Raw genomic sequence first — 17,734 nt, 5'->3', positions numbered from 1 at the left:
TGTGCAGCTAAGAGGGGGATGAATACTCTAAGATCCACCCTATTAACTAGCTTTGCCTATTTGACCTCTCCATGCACACGTCCCAAATCTCAGGTACAATAGAAACTTCAACAAGCCTGCTCTTTTTGATGAAAATAGAAAGCTTGACCACGTCAGAAGGTTTTGCACATTAAGACACGGGAGCTGAAGTAGGCCATTCAGCCCGTCAAGTCTGTTCCACCATTGAATGAAGTCATAGCCAATCTGATAACCTCGACCCTACACTGCTGCCTTTTCCTCTAATACAGAGGAACCTCAATTATCCAAACAAGATAGGTGGGCACTGCTTCATTCGGATAATTGATTATTTGGATGATCAATATTACCTTAAACAAGGGAAGCCATACTGATTTAAGGCTGTGCTCTACTAGAGAATGTGTTTAAATCTATAATTTTAGTGAATCTGCTATTTAAACAAACTATTCTTTGCATTCGGTAAATTACAGGTCAAACTGAGAACAACTCAACCCTTACCATCACATAAATACTGGATGTGCAATCCCAGCATTAAACAAGGTCCCAAACAGCTTCTACGATCATAAGTAAAAAATGAGGTCTGCAGATGCTGGAGATCACAGCTGCAAATGTGTTGCTGGTCAAAGCACAGCAGGCCAGGCAGCATCTCAGGAATAGAGAATTCGACGTTTCGAGCATAAGCCCTTCATCAGGAATAATTCCTGATGAAGGGCTTATGCTCGAAACGTCGAATTCTCTATTCCTGAGATGCTGCCGGGCCTGCTGTGCTTTGACCAGCAACACATTTGCATCTACGATCATAAGAGCATTTGTCAGTTTCTGGGAACTCAGTGTCATGAGAGAAAGACAGAAGCACCACCTCATGCATGTGTTTACTTTCTCAGCCATTTTTTTCATAAACAGTCCAGTAAAGTGATGGGAACGCTGTAAAACACTTACTTTTGCAAACAGCTGGTTAACTCACCCTTACCTTAAAAAAAATCCAGTCGCTGATGCTTGAGCTGCTTGTGTTTCTTTGTTTTTGCCAGCGTTTTCACATGTTCTTCAGTCCAGGTAAATCGATTACACTTACCTCTTTGATGTAACATTTCTGCGGGACCTTGAGATCTTCTTCAGACAATCCAAAATTCAGATAATTGATATTTGGATAATCAAGGTTCCTTTGAACTTGATTCCCCTGCACATTAAGAGGAACTTAATTCTTGTTCCAAGATGTGTGCATGCAATCTCTGTTCAGGCTCAGCTGCTGCCCTAACACAATGTTGGAGGTGCTGTTCTTCAGATGAAGTTCGAAATGTCATCTCACTGTTTAGACGGTTATAAAATATCAAATAGCTTTACTTGTTCTTCAGATGAAGTTTGAAATGTCATCTCACTGTTTAGACGGTTATAAAATATCAAATAGCTTTACTTGGTACAGAGCAGGGTATTGTTATATTTGTCTGTAGAATGAACCACAGTAAATATACCCACAATGTTGTGAGGGAGACAATTCCAGAATTTTGCCTTAACAGCACTGAAGGAATGATGATACATTTCCAGGTCAAGATGGCAAGTGACTTGGAGGGGAATTTGCAGGTGGTGGTGTTTCTCTATATCTGCTGCCCTTGTCCTTCTAGATGGCAACAGGCATGAGTTTGGAAGGTGCTGTCTCGGATATATCTTGGAATATAAGAATTGGTGTATAAATGTGAATTCCTTTATTCCTGCCTCCCTCATCCTATTTTTGATCACCTTCCCTTTCACGAAACATGCTTTTATTGCCTTTGGAATCTGTTAAAGTAACTCTTTCCATGACTCTCTCACCACTTGGTCAAAAAGTTCTGTCTGATATCCTCTTCTGTAATGATTACTTCACAGCAAAAAGTGACTCGTTATCCGTGAAATTGCCTTGAAAGATTTTCCATTTGATAATATAAATAAATTTTAGCAAAAACTGCAAGTGTTACCTAACAAAAAGGTATGTTGGATGGATCTCAAAATTACTTGTAACTGTCAAAAAGATTTTTCTAAAATTGTTCAGCGTTAGAAGCTATTCCTGTTTTGAGAAGAAAGTCAATATTTCTGACTCCTTAACTAAAGCATTTTTGTCAGCACATACAAGTTATTTGAAAGTCTAAAATGCTTTGTAATCACAGTGTTGCGTTTGCTACTCGTGTCCAGGTTCAATTGGACACCCATTCCTTACAAGCACCAGATGGGTTGACCTTCAAGCTCAGCTTATTGGGAATTCTAGCCTGACAGATCAGTGATTGGTCTGACAACATTCGTGTTTCACACTAAGGTGCCAGCTACCCAGCTCATAAACAAACCAATTTACCTGTCGAGGAGAGTGTCAATTCAAAGACCACAAACTATTACTTCCTGGGAAAGCCAGATTGCACAGACTACTGAGAACACTGAGAAAAACTTCTGAAGCCAATTCACATGTCATTTTTTTATATGAGGAAGGAACGACATTTATAAAGCACCTTTTCATGATCTTAGAACAACGGTGGCTCAATGGTTAGCCCTGAGGGACCCGGGTTCAATCCCAGCCTCGGGCAACTGTCTGCGTAGAGTTTGCACATTCTCCTCATATCAGTGTGGGTTTCCTCTGGGTGCTCGGTTTCTGTCCAAAGATGTGCAGGTTAAATGGATTGGCCATGCTAAATTGCCTGTAGTGTCCAGGGGTGGATTAGCCAGGGGAAATGCAGAGATAGGGTAGATGGTGGTGAGTCTGGGTGAGATGCTCTCAGGAGAGTCGGTGTGGATTTGTTGAGTTGAATGACCTGTTTCCACACTGCAGGGATTCTGCAAAACCAAATCCAAACTGCTCTGCAGCCATTGAAGCACATTTGAAGTGTAGACGCAGTTAGAAATATGAGAAAATCTTACAAATATTTCAATGGTTTCATACTATACATGATACAATCTTAGTAATAATGAGGTGAAGCTCCTGAGACATTATAGAAGCTTCATTGAAAAAGCCCTTTTTCAAAACCATCTTATTTAACGTGTACCTCTGAGGGACAGTTCCTGGAGGACAGTCCGGAGGCGTTGAAGATCGGCTGGTGAAACTTCGTATTTATCTACGTCTATCACCGTGACCAGCTGACACCTCCCGAATATTCCATCTGCAAAACAACGAGAAAAGTCCTGAATAATTATTCAAAAGTCTGAAAAGATTTCACCACAAATCTCACTGTTAAAACACGTATGGGGAATGGGAACACATTCACTCCAGCACACAAACTGGACAATTTCTTGGCTGACAGAGATGGATCTTTTCTGTGATGGACTATAATCTCTCCTACAATCAGAACAAAGTCATGAAAACATTTCAATGAAGACATTGCTGTGTTACACTGTATTTGTGTGAAAAATTAACAATGACCAGAATCATAAAGCAGCTACAGCACCGAGGGCAGCCATTCAGCCTATCATGTTTGTGCTATCTCGCTCTGGAAGAACTCAGCTGACCTCAGCCACCCTCCTCCCACTCTTTCCCCACAGACCTCAAAAACATTTTTACAGAAATCAATTATCCAACACCTCAATTCAATCTGCCTCTACCACACTTGTGAGTGCTGTGTTCCAAATTCTAACCACACACTCCACAAGAAGGTTTCTCTCCCTCCTCGTTATTATTGCATCTTTTGCTACACAAACTTTCAGTCAGTTTTTCTGATCCTTTTACCAACAGGAAGAATTTCTCTCTCTCTCTACTTGGTCCAGATCTCCTCATGACTTTGAAAACCTTTAATGAATCTCCTCTTTGTCATCCATTCTCCAAGGATCTAAGTAAATTTGAATTAGCTATTGAAGATGAGGACCACTAGATTATCAACGTGGTAGTCACAAAGTCAATTTGTGATTTTCTTGTTTCGTGGTCCACGACCTAGGGCAGGACTGGGAAGTAAGCTGTGTCTTATTGTTCCATGTGTTTTTTCTCAACAGAATTGCGCTCTTGAGTTGAAGTTCACACCAATAAAATACTGGAAACACTGGAAATTAGAAATAAGAGAAAAAACAACAGAATGTTCAGCAGGTCAGGCAGCATATATGAAGAGAGGAAGTTAATGTATCAGATCAATGACCTCTCTTTGTATGGGTTTATTATAAAAGCAATGTTAATAACTGTTCAAAACATGTGCATAAAAGCTAGTTGAGCGCATTATTCAGTAAAGCAGGGATTGTGCTACTTGAAGTATGCAGCAGACCAACTGTGTGAGCAAAAGGAAAAGACTTGGATTCATTTACTGAGTTTATAATCTCAGAATACAGGAGGTCTCCAATTTACAATTCACAAACGCTCATACTTACAGACGTGATCTCATATAAGAGTGTGATTTTAAAGATCTGACATATGACCATGTCCTGTACCTGTGAAAGGCTCCATAAGACTGAAAGAAATAGGAACAGGTGTAGTCTGTTCACCCCCTCGAGCCTGCTCCAACATTTAGTAGGATCATGGCTGATTCGGCATTCTTCACATCCACTTTCCTGCTCTTTCCCTATAAATTCTTGAATAATAGGAAAATCAAGAATATCTCAGCTTTAAATATATGCAAGGACTCTGCCCCACAGCTCTCTACGGCAAGGAATTCCGTGGAGGATTTGAGCTATAGGGAGAGGTTGGATAGGCTGGGGCTGTTTTTCCCTGGAGCATTGGAAGCTGAGGGGTGACCTTATAGAACATAGAACATAGAACATAGAAAGATACAGCGCAGTACAGGCCCTTCGGCCCTCGATGTTGCGCCGACCGAATCCTACCTAACCTACACTAGCCCAATAACTTCCAAATGCCTATCCAATGCCCGCTTAAATGACCATAAAGAAGGAGAGTTCACCACTGCTACTGGCAGGGCATTCCATGAACTCACAACCCGCTGTGTAAAGAATCTACCCCTAACATCTGTCCTATACCTACCACCCCTTAATTTAAAGCTGTGTCCCCTAGTAACACCTGACTCCATTAGCGGTAAAAGGTTCTCAGTGTCGACCCTATCTAAACCCCTAATCATCTTATTCACCTCTATCAAATCTCCCCTAAACCTTCTCTTCTCCAATGAGAACAGCCCCAAGTGCCTCAGCCTTTCCTCATAAGATTTTCCTACCATTCCAGGCAACATCCTGGTAAACCTCCTCTGCACTCGTTCCAATGCCTCCACATCCTTCCTATAGTATGGCGACCAAAACTGCACACAATACTCCAGATGAGGCCGCACCAGAGTCTTATACAGTTGCAACATGACCTCAGGACTCCGGAACTCAATTCCTCTACCAATAAAGCCCAGTACACCATATGCCTTCCTCACAGCACTATTTACCTGGGTGGCAACTTTCAGAGATCTGTGTACATGGACACCAAGATCCCTCTGCTCATCCACACTACCAAGTAGCCTACCATTAGCCCAGTAATCCATCTTCTTGTTACTCCTACCAAAGTGAATGACTTCACACTGAGCGCCATTGAATTCCATTTGCCACATGAGGGGCATGGACTGGATATATAGCCAAAGTATTTCCTTGGGGTGGGGGAGTCAGGGACTAGAGGGCATAGGTTTAGGGTGAGAGGGAAAAGATATAAAAAGAGTCCTAAGGGACAACGTTTTTATGCAGAGAGTAGTGCTTGTATGGAATGAGCTACCAGAGGAAGTGGTGGAGGATGGTACAATTGCAATGTTTAAAAAGAATCTAGATGGGTACATGAATAGGAAGGGTTTGGAGAGATATGGCTCATTTGCTAGCAAGTGGGACTAGATTGGGTTGGCATATCTGGTCGGCATGAATGAATTGGACTGAAGGGTCTGTTCTATGCTGTTAATCTCTATGACCACAACCCTCTGAGGAAAGAAACTCCTCCTCATCTCAGTCTTAACTTGGTGTTGCCTTATTCTGAGATGATGCCCTTTAAGTGCTCAACTCTCCCATGAGGAGAAACATCCTCTCAGCATTTACCCCGACAAGCCCCTTAGGAATCCTATACGTTTCAATGAATTCACCTCTCATTCTTCTAAACTCCCATGAGTTTAGTCCCAAGTTGTGTAACCTCTGCTCATGAAACAATCCATCTATACCAAGGATCATCCTAGTGAACCTTCTCTGAACTGGCTCTAATCAAATGATACCTTAGATAAAACTGCTCACAGTACTCAAGGTGCAGTCTCACCAGCACCTTGCACAGTTGCAATAAGAGCTCCCTACTCTTCGATTCTAACCCCATTGAAATAAGGGCCAACATTTCATTAACCGTCCTGACTACCTTCTGATAGCTGCTTGCTGTGACAAAGCTCGAGTTAGAGAGCTTGTTTCAGAAGTCTTGCATAAGGCATGCAAACAATGTGAGCCATCCTTCATAGCTGACTGATCATAACCAGTGCCTCAATACTGGGGATGTGAGGACACCGATACTGCAGCAAATATTCTTCCCTTAGATATGCAGGATCTTGCTGAGGTCTCTCCAGTGACTTTTTTTCCAAGGATTTTGGATGCCAGTTGTGCATGGTCCATGGCTCCAACACATATGTCAAGGAAGATAATCTATACTGCCTAGTAGAGCATGAGCCTGCTATTGAATATAAGGTTGCTTTACATCACTCTGTTCCTCTGATGGCCAAAGCCTATACTGGCATAATGCAGCAATGTTCTTCATCAGTGTCAGCCTTTGCTAAGAGGAGGTTCCCAAGGACTGAGATTCGATGCACATTTTCCAGTGGTTTGCTGTAGATGGCGATTTTCAGAGAATCATGTTGTGGAGTGGGAGCAGAATAACAGTGCACCTTTGTCACCCAGATGCTTAACTTAAAGCCCATTACCTCATCCATCTCCTTGAGTGCACCGACAATGGCTTGCAGTGACATCCACATACTGCAACTCAATAACAGAGACTCTAGTAGTCTCGGTTCCACACTGGAACAGTGTAGGTTGAATGGTCTCCTATTCGTCCTGTAAAATGACTCCACTCCAGCCAGAAGCTTGAGAGAAAATGGGACAGCGTGTTGCAGTACCAAAGATAGTGAAAAACATCGGAATGGTGACGCAGCCTTGCCTTGACCTCCCACAGGTGGAGTCTCTGGTGAACCTGGTGATGAGCATCATAGCTTGTAGGCTGCTGTGTCACTGGTAGAACATGGTGACTAAATTCTGCAGGCACCCAAATTTGGGAAGAACATGCCATAATCCCTCTTGGTTGACACTGTTAAAAGGCCTTTGTGAAGTCAAGGTGTTGTTTAGCTCTGCTGCTGCTTTCTGCACATTTCTTGGATATGTCTTGCTGTGAAGATCACATCCACTTTTCCTGTTGATTGACAGAATATGTACGCTGTCTCTGATAGGAGCTCTTCAGGCACCGAGAGGAAGTTAGTCAGGAGTAATTTTGGGAACAGCAGAAAGATCGATATAATTATCGCAATTTTGTCAAACCAGAGTCTTAGCTGTGCTAATTTATCTGAAAGCAGTTTACTGAAAAAGATGTATTATTGGGATCACAGCTATTTTTCACCTTACCCTCAGAACCACTACATTATGGAAAGGATATGGTATATAGTTTCTTATTACAGCACAGAAATAGACCATTTGGTTCACACTGGTGTTTAGGTTCAACTTGAGCCTCCTCCCATTTTTCTTCATTTAAATTTGTCGTTCTTGGCCTCTGTGGCCTCACAGTGCCAGGGACCCAGGTTCAGTTCCCACCTCGGGCAACTGTCTGTGTGGAGTTTGCACATTCTGCCCATGTCTGCATGGGTTTCTTCCCAATCCCAAAGATGTACAAGTCAGATGACTTAGTCATGCTAAATTATCCATAGTGTTAGGTACATTAGCCAGGAGTAAATATAGGGTAGGGGTATTGATCTGAGTAGGTTACTCTTAGGAGGGTCGGTATGGATTTGTTGGGCCCAAGGGCCCATTTCCGCACTGTAGGGAATCTAATCTAATTGCTCCGGCATTTAATTAGAGGTTAGTGGACAGCGAAGAAGATTATCTTCACCAGATGGGCCAATGGCTGAGAAGTGGCAGGTGTTTAATTTAGATACACGTGAGCTGTTGCATTTTGGGAAAGCAAATCTTAACAGGACTTATACACTTTGGGTGGCATGGTGGCTCAGTGGTAAGCACTGTGGCCTCACAGTGCCAGGGTTCAATTCCCACCTCGGGCAACTGTCTGTGTGGAGTTTGAACATAGTCCCCATGTCTGCGTGGGTTTCCTCCTGGTACTCCGGTTTCCTCCCACAGTCCAAAGATGTACAGGTTAGGTGAATTGGCCATGCTAAACTGCCTGTAGTGTTAGGTGGATTACTCAGGGGTAAATGTAGGGGAATAGCTATGGGTGGGTTGCTCTTCGGAGGGTCAGTGTGGACTTGATGGGCCGAAGGGCCTGTTTCCACACTGTAGGGAATCCAATCTAATCAAAATCTAATCTTAATGGTAAAGTCCATGCGAGTATTGCTGAACAAAGAGACTGTGGAGTGCAGGTTCGTAGCTCCTTGAAAGTGAAGTCACAGGTATATATGACAGTGAAAAAGGTGTTTGGTATGCTTTCCTTTATTGGTCAGAGTACTGAGTATAGGAGTTGAGAGGTCATGTTGCAGCTGTACAGAACATTGGTTAGGCTGCTGTTGGAATACTGTGTGCAATTCTGGTCTCCTTCCTATCAGAAAGATGTTGTGAAATTTGAAAGTGTTTAGAAAACAATTCCAAGGATGTTGCCAGGGTTGGAGGATTTGAGCTACAGGGAGAGGCTGAATAGGCTGGGGCTGTTTTCCCTGGAGCGTCGGAGGTTATAGAGGACCTTATAGAGGTTAACAAAAGGACGAGGGGCATGGATAGGATAAATAAATAAAGTCTTTTCCCTGAGGTGGGGAGTCCAGAACTAGAGGGCAGAGGTTTAGGGTGAGAGGGGAAAGATATAAAAGAGACCTAAGGGGCAGCTTTTTCACGCAGAGGGTGGTACGTGTATGGAATGAGATGCCAGAGGCTGTGGTGGAGGCTGGTACAATTGCAACATTTAAAAGGCATTTGGATGGGTATATGAATGGGAAGGGTTTGGAGGACGAGTTGGACCGAAGTTTCCGTGCTGTACATCTCTATGACTCTATGACTTCACAGACTTGCTGATGTGCTTTCTTCCTCACATGCTCGTGGCAACAGTGCATCTCTGCTACATTTCTGCAGTGATTCCAGCAGCATTCCTCAGCTGTAATGACCTTTACAATCTCGTATTGGGCTGGGATTGTGCCCTCCCTGGGATATGGTCGAGGGCACCCACTTCGAGGACTGAGTCTCCATTGAGGAAATCCTCAAAGACATCCTTCTGAATCATCACTTACTGCCTCTCTGTCCTCGATGAGTATCATTCCCATGTTCGCTGTCAGCCAGATAGGAGCTTGCACAGGAGATGGCATTGAGTTACGCTGAGGAATTCATACACATCATGGCTGCTGGGAAATTGCTATATCTCCTGTTCCAATCCGTCCTCTCCATCATGGGTTTTTCGGTTCAATGTCAGCATCCTCTTTTTTTTTTGTGGACCTGCTTGAGATAAGCACAGACCCGATGCTGCCACAGGAATGGACTGCATGCTTCACAAACAATGAAACACATCATTCCAACCCACTGATTAAACTGGCCAGCTCTGATTGTCTCCTCACTGCTCCTGACTCTGTAGCTGCTCTTCCTGAGCTCCGATCCTCAGTTTGCTGCTCTCTGTGTGGTCCTGCACTCCTGAAGAACACTGAGGCCTGGACTGTGTATCAGCAACACATGCACAGCCTCTGCTGCATGGATTCAATGACAGGGCCAGTCAAACAAATGTGAGTCTGGTCCTTCTTAAGCCAGCTCCACAATATTGAGACCAAACGTTTGCAATATCAAATTTATAGGATTGCATTTGTCCAAATGGCTGAAAAAGGTTCTTCCCCCACCTCAGCTTTCAAATGGCCAACATTCCAGGGTAGGCCAGAGAATGGCTACAAAGCGTCTCTTTGAAATCCAACAGCTTTAATACCCCTTCTGTTAGAGCCACTTGGTGGACATTAACAAGTGGGGGTGAAGGCAGCAGAGAGAGTGAGACAGCACATAAATCCTTGCCAACAGGAGGCACTTCTGAGAATCCAGAAGGGGAAATAAAATTAAAAGTGGATGGAAAACCTGCAATACAGTAATGATTGGTACAAATTGGGATAGGCCTTGAGTAGATAAACTCAGCAAAGGTGGTCACAACTAATCTAAAAGAGATCAGATCATTTAAAAGCCTGTTCTTCCCTCTTTTTCATTAAGTGACACCTCAAATGGATAGGGTAAATAGACAAATTCTTTTCCCTGGGGTCAGGGAGTCCAGAACTAGAGGGCATAGGTTTAGGGTGAGAGGGGAAAGACATAAAAGAGACCTAAGGGGCAATGTTTTCACACAGAGGGTGGTACGTGTATGGAATGAACTGCCAGAGGCAGTGGTGGAGGCTGGTACAATTGCAACATTTAAGAGGCATTTGGATGGGTATATGAATAGGAAGGGTTTGGAGGGATATGGGCCGGGTGCTGGCAGGTGGGACTAGATTGGGTTGGGATATCTGGTTGGCATGGACGGAATAGTGTGCGGTGTTTGCTGCTACTTTAGGAGGACTTTGATGGCTGTACTGTGCTTTCTGATGTCTGAAAGGCACTATATTAATGCAAATCCTTTCTCTCCTGATGATCACCAATAACTGAGATGAATCTGCGTTTGGTCCCAGCGGTGACAGGTTAACGCGCTAACAGCATGTTGCCATTTTGCTTTCTTCATTCTGTACGCATTAGATAACACAAACTTTTCAAAAACAAGTAACATTTCAATACGAGCAATAAAGAAATGTTGGAAATATTCAGTCAGCCAGCATTTGTCAAAAGAGAAACACAGCCACTTGACCTTTCATTAGAAAAGGTAACCTGTCTCTCTATTTTAATTTCTTCTGTGAAGACACCTCATGAAGTAATGTTTCTTTGACCAAGTTACTGCCATCTGCCGTATTAATGCCTTATGTAGTTCCAGTTCTCATTTTCCTTGTATTTCTCTCTTGTGAGCCCCTTCAATTGAAGTTGTTGCTGTTTTGAGATTTCCAATATCTACAACACAAATGTTTATATTATGTATTTTATCTTTGCTCATCACCAGAGCTCCTTGTTCGGCTGTACAAATCCACAGCAATTATAACTGAAATCAATGTAACTTTATACTGAATTTTGAAACTTGGTGGTGAATCAGATACTTCACAATGTCACTCAAAATTAAACAAAAGCACTTTGTGTACAAAGGACACATTGTGTAATTAATGTGTTCTTGTTATAGATGAGTACATGCAAATTCATGTCTGAGTTGCAAACCATTGGTTGCATACAAATACAATCAGTAAGTGAGCTCCATCCATTCAGGTCAATAGCTGCAAAATAAATTAACTATAGCTTTAGGGAATTGAAATACTTGCTTTGCCGCATAAAAAATTTGAGCGACTCAGTCCCAGCTAAAATAATTTTTCAAAATTTCAGTCACAGGCGTCACTGGCTAGGCCAACATTTATTGTCCTTCCTTAATTACCCAGAGGGCAGTTAAGAGTCAACCACATTGCTGTGGGTCTGGGCTCATATACAGGCTAGGGCCGGTAAGAATGGCAGATTCCTTCCCTAAAGGCCACTACTGAACCAAATTTCCCCAACGCCTCATCCCAGATTTTTAGTGAATTCAAATTCCACCATCTGCCATAACAGGATTTGAACCCGGATCCTCATAATGTTACCAGGGTCTCTGCATTAATAGTCTAGTGATAACCATTATGGACTAGGCCAGACCACTCAGAATATTCTTAAGCAGGCAGCCCCAGACCATAACTTTGCAATTTGTTTCGATAAGTGTATGTGAAAATTACCTGGAGTAAGATAGCTTGGCTGACTACTGAATTTTAAAACAGACAGAACTTTATTCACAAAATTACACAATGAAACACAAAAAACTGAATAAAGAACCTCTACAGAGCTCAGTCTATCCAAACTAGACTTAATCACACTGTTCCGAATATACGCAACAGTCCCAATAAGCAAATCCCCTTTAAAACCCAATTTAAGTGGAACAAATGCTTACAGGTTGAGGTTGAAGGGTAGAAAGAAAGAGAGAGAGAGAGAGAGAGAGTTTCCACACAGCTCACTGTTAAACTCCTTACTAGTTCAAGACTGAACTAAACTGCTCAGTTAGAGAGTTTACAACTCCCCTTTCATTATACAGGTCACTTCTAAATCATGATCATTTTGACCTGAAGTCTCATCGGTTTATCTATAAACAAAAGCCCTCTCAAAATCCTTTTCATTAATTACAGTGGCATTTTCCCAACAGTGAATGTTAGGCAAACTTGCCTACAGGTTCCCGTTTTCTGTGTCCCTCCCTTCCTGAACAGAAGCATCACATTAGCAGTTTTTCAATTTGTTAGAATTCTGGAATATTTCAACTAACTATCCCTGCAGCCATTTCCCATAAAACACCAGGATGTCTGCCGTCAGGTCCTGGTGACCTGTCTGCCTTTAGATCTGTTTTAGTTTGCTACATACATTGATAGAGACTATAACAAGACCTTTCCTTCCTTGAGCACCTTGCTTGCCTGATATCGATGTAATATTTACAGTGTCTTCATCTCTGAAGACTGATTCAAAATTTTGTCTACACTATCAGTCGTTTCCCTGCTCCTCATTACCAATTCCACAGCTGAATCCTCCAAGGGTTCCACTCTTTTTCTTTTCACACACAAATGGAAGCTATTAGTATTTTTTTTCCTGTTTCTTGCCAACTTCTTTTCATAATCAATGTTTTTCCCCCATTGTTTCAGCTTTTCAGTCATCCACTGCTGATTCCTAAAAATTCCAAATCCACTGGCCTACCAATAGTTTTGCTGCTTCGTATGCCTTAGTTTTTATTTGGATCCTCTCCTTGATTCCCAGACTTTGAGAGGATTTGACAGGTTAGATGCATAGAGGTTGTTTCCCCTGTGTGGGCGAGTCTAGGACCAGAGGGAATAGTCTCAGAAAAGAGGTTAAAATCTTCTCCGCCGCATCTGCTCCCAGGAGGACCAATTCCAACACCGCACAACCCAGATGGCCTCCTTCTTCAAGGACCGCAGATTCCCCCCAGACGTGATCGACGATGCCCTCCACCGCATCTCCTCCACTTCCCGCTCCTCCGCCCTTGAGCCCCGCTCCTCCAACCGCCACCAAGACAGAACCCCACTGGTTCTCACCTACCACCCCACCAACCTGCGCATACAACGTATTATCCGCCGCCATTTCCGCCACCTCCAAACGGACCCCACCACCAAGGATATATTTCCCTCCCCTCCCCTATCAGCGTTCCGCAAGGACCACTCCCTTCGTGACTCCCTTGTCAGATCCACACCCCCCACCAACCCAACCTCCACCCCCGGCACCTTCCCCTGCAACCGCAGGAAATGTAAAACTTGCGCCCACACCTCCACACTCACTTCCCTCCAAGGCCCCAAGGGATCCTTCCATATCCGCCACAAGTTCACCTGTACCTCCACACACATCATCTATTGCATCCGCTGCACCCGATGTGGCCTCCTCTATATTGGTGAGACAGGCCGCTTACTTGCGGAACGCTTCAGAGAACACCTCTGGGCCGCCCGAACCAACCAACCCAATCACCCCGTGGCTCAACACTTTAACTCCCCCTCCCACTCCACCGAGGACATGCAGGTCCTTGGACTCCTCCACCGGCAGAACACAACTACACGACGGCTGGAGGAGGAGCGCCTCATCTTCCGCCTGGGAACCCTCCAACCACAAGGGATGAATTCAGATTTCTCCAGCTTCCTCATTTCCCCTCCCCCCACCTTGTCTCAGTCGGTTCCCTCAACTCAGCACCGCCCTCCTAACCTGCAATCCTCTTCCTGACCTCTCCGCCCCCACCCCACTCCGGCCTATCACCCTCACCTTGACCTCCTTCCACCTATCCCACCTCCATCGCCCCTCCCCCTAGTCCCTCCTCCCTACCTTTTATCTCAGCCGGCTTGGCTCTCTCTCTCTTATTCCTGATGAAGGGCTTATGCTCGAAACGTCGAATTCTCTATTCCTGAGATGCTGCCTAACCTGCTGTGCTTTGACCAGCAACACATTTGCAGCTCAGAAAAGAGGTTGCCAGTTTAAGGTAGAGAGGGAGAGAAATTTCAGAGGGCAGTATATTTGTGGAATTCTTTATTCAGAAATTGAGTCGTTGAGTACAATCAAAGCTGAAATAGATTGATATTTAATCAGTGAAGGAATCAGGGTTATAAGGAGAAAGCAAGGAAGTAGAGTTGAGGAACTGCTTCTGTTCCTGTGTAATTTGGTCTTATGGTTTGTGTGGAAAATTCTCTTTCCCAGGTGGTAGTGAAGGTTACTCAAAGTTCAGTTTATTAGATTTTTGAAAAAGGTGTCAGTGGTTACGGGAGCAGATGGGAAATTGGAGGTATTCCTGTTCCTGCACACTGTATATTGTTAACCATGGATAATTCATCCATTTCACAGAGTCCTTCTTTCTGGAAAGATTGACAAAAAGGAAAAGGAGGTGCTTTGTTAATGAAGGAAGGTATCAATGTGTGACATAGGTGTGAAGGATTATGATGTGGAATCAGTGTGGGTGGAAATAAGGAGTTACAAGATATAAGTCACAGGTATGTCATCCATAGGCCCCCGAGGAGTTGCCTGACTGCAAAACAAGATATAAATCAGGAACTGATAAAACTCCCTTCCAACTCCAAAGCCTCTCTCCAAAAGAGAAAATGCTGGAAAATCTTTGTCAAAGCTTTGTCAAAGGTCAGTTGGACTCGAAATGCCAGCTCTTTTCTCTCTTTACAGATGCTGCCAGACCTGCTGAGATTTTCCAGCATTTTCCCTTTTGTTTTCAGTTGCCAGCATCCGCAGTAATTTCCAAAGCCTTCCTGTTGACTACCAATCCTCTGCAACCCCACATCTCCCCCCAGTCCCTTGCAACCTCTAATTTTCCCCATACCCAGCCTGGTAAGAATGCTCCCAGCTCCAGCATAACAACTGCTGGCTCCTGGAACACAGCCTCCACTCCCAACACGCAGCACTCCTGCTGCCAGCTCTCAGCATCCCCAGCAACTCTTTCCTTACTTACAGTCAAAAGTCACAAGACACCAGGTTTTAGACCAACAGGTTTATTTGAAAACACAAGCTTTTGGAGCTTCCTTCCTTCTTCAGGTGACATTTTTGACCTTGTCCACATCATGGCCTCCTTACTTACCCAACTGTTTGAAGGAAGGTATCAAGGTGGTGGTATGTAGTGATATAGATGTAAAGGATCATGATGTGGAATCAGTCTGGGTAGAAATCACAGGGCTAATTGCTGACTGGTATGTGCTGCTGATAGGTTCATTCGTGAGATTCAAGGAACTGCTTCTCTCCATTTCTTTCCATTTAACCTGTGAGGAGGTATTTTTCACTGATTGGTCACTTCCATGAATAAATTTTTCTGAGGCAATTTGGAGCCTTTTGGATGCTGATTCACCCACCACTCCTCTATACAGAACAACCTCGGTTATCCGAACATCAATGATCTGAATTTTGGATTATCCGAACAAGATTCCTGTACATGCATTTCAATTGAAGTAGGAAAATTCTATACCTCATCCATTTAATGCATGTTTTTGTAAATTTGAACAGAAATATAGATGCAAGTATGCTTTAGTAAATAATTAACTTCAAATATATACTTGAGATCTGGCATTAGAGTTAAGTCTTACACTTTTTATAAAAAGGCTGTCCGATACTTATTCTCCCTGAGGACAAAAGTTCATGACTGTGAACAACAAGAACAACATATGTGCAAGCCTGAGTTGTGCGCTCTAACAGCAAACTCCCTCTCAACATTCACTGACTCTGTTTTGCAAACCCAACAAATTTTTTCCTCAGCTCATGCTCCGCAGAGTTAAGTCAAAAAAATGCTCTTGCATTTTTCGTTTCCGTTGCTTTTTCCTCCTGTTATCACATAACTCTTTTTTTCTGAACAAAACACAGTTTCTTTCAGATGGCAAGAAAATTTCGTGTAACTTTTTTTTGATGGGGGAGAGCAGATCGTAGTGAGTTAGCAAACGTGAAAATAAACAGGAGGAAAACTTGATGGGAGGAAATATGAGGAAAGCACTCCCCCCTAAAAAAAACTGATGAGAGGAAAGAAACTGAAGTAAGCGAAAAAATCTTCCTTCCCTCTCGTGCTCCCCCTGTATTTTGCACCTCTCTCTCTCTCTCTAAGGGCCCAGTGGTTGCTGAGGAGAGAGAGACAACACTTAAAGCCTTGTTCCAAACGTAGACAGAAGGGCCAAACTCCATTGGTGAGGAGGGAGTACCTTCCCTTGGCAACAGGGCCACATTTGAGCAGGTATGACGTCAAGGAGCCCTAACAAAGCCAAAGTGAATGAGAGTCAGGGGAAAATCTGGCTGGAGTCATACTTGGCAAATAGATAGATAATTCTGGTTGTTGGAGGTCAGTCACTCTCAGCTCCAGATCATCTCTGCAAGAGTTCCCCAGCTGCTTCATCAATGACCTTCCCTCCATCATAAGGTCAGTAGTGGGATGTTTATTGATGACTGAACAATATAGAGCACCATTTGCCACTCACCAGAGACTGAAGCAGTCTGTGTCCATATACAGCAAGACCTGGAAAATATCCAGGCTGAGTGACAAGTAACACTTATGTCACACTAATACCAGGTAATGATCATCTCCAACAAGGGTGAACCTAACCATTGCCTCTGGACATCCAATTACACCATCATTGCTAGATTTCCCACTGACAACATCTAGAAGATTACCATTGACAAGAAATTGAATTGGGAAACCACATAAATACGGTGCCTACAAGTCGGCTCAGAGACTAGGAATTCTGCAACAAGTAACTAATTTCCTGCATTCCCAAAGCCTGTCTACCAGTGATAAGACAAAGTCAGGAACATCAGGAATACAATCCAATGCCTAATGGTTGCAGCTCCAACAACATTCAGAAGCTCAAAACCATCCAGAACAAAGCAGCCCAGTTGACATGAACCTATTTACTACTTTAAACAATCATTCCCTCCACCACTGGCTGCACTGCAGTAATTCTCCAAGGCACATTCAACAGCATAAACCCAAGACCTTTACCACGTGGAAGGATATGTGGAGCAAATAAAACCTACAGGTTCTCCTCTAAGACACGTTCCAGGCACTTACCACACTCTCTGTGTAAAAAATTTGCCCCTCACATCTCCTTTGAACTTTCTCCCTTTTACCTTAAATGCATGCCCCCTTGTATTTGACATTTCAACTCGGGTGAGAAAGATCCTCACTGTCAACCCTAACTATGCCTCTCATCATTTTATGAACCTCTATGGGGTCTGCCTCTGCCTCCGCCACTTCAGAGGAAACAACCCTAGTTTGTCCAGCCTCTCTTTATAGCTCATGCCCTCTAATCTGGCAAGCATCTTGGTAAACCCCTTCTGCACCCTCTCCAAAATCTCCACATCCTTCCTGTAATGTGGCGACTGGAATTGAGCGCAATAGTCTAATTGCAGCTTAAATAAACTTTTATAAAGCTCCAAAATCACTTCCTGATTCTTATACTCAATGTCCCGACCAATAAAGGCAAGCATGCCATATGCCTTCTTTACCACCCTGTATACTTGTGTGACCACTTTGAGGGAGCTATGGACTAGCAGCTCAAGATCC

General features: G+C 43.5%; 1 protein-coding gene across 2 annotated transcripts in view; it reads right to left on the bottom strand.

Annotated features, from left to right (window-relative positions):
- The window catches only part of ptprn2 (protein tyrosine phosphatase receptor type N2), a 956,995-nt gene that overhangs the window by 736,263 nt on the left and 202,998 nt on the right, over positions 1 to 17,734 (bottom strand). For both annotated transcript variants that reach the window (XM_060825120.1, XM_060825121.1), the window contains exon 3: positions 3,018 to 3,131. In XM_060825120.1, coding sequence (XP_060681103.1) covers positions 3,018 to 3,131 — 114 coding nt within the window. The remainder of the gene's footprint in view (positions 1 to 3,017; positions 3,132 to 17,734) is intronic.

The sequence above is a fragment of the Hemiscyllium ocellatum genome, chromosome 5 (genome assembly GCF_020745735.1).
Source record: "Hemiscyllium ocellatum isolate sHemOce1 chromosome 5, sHemOce1.pat.X.cur, whole genome shotgun sequence".
NCBI classification, from domain to species: domain Eukaryota; kingdom Metazoa; phylum Chordata; class Chondrichthyes; order Orectolobiformes; family Hemiscylliidae; genus Hemiscyllium; species Hemiscyllium ocellatum.
Note: the sequence above shows the minus strand (reverse complement) of the source record. Positions and strands in the feature narration are given on the sequence as shown.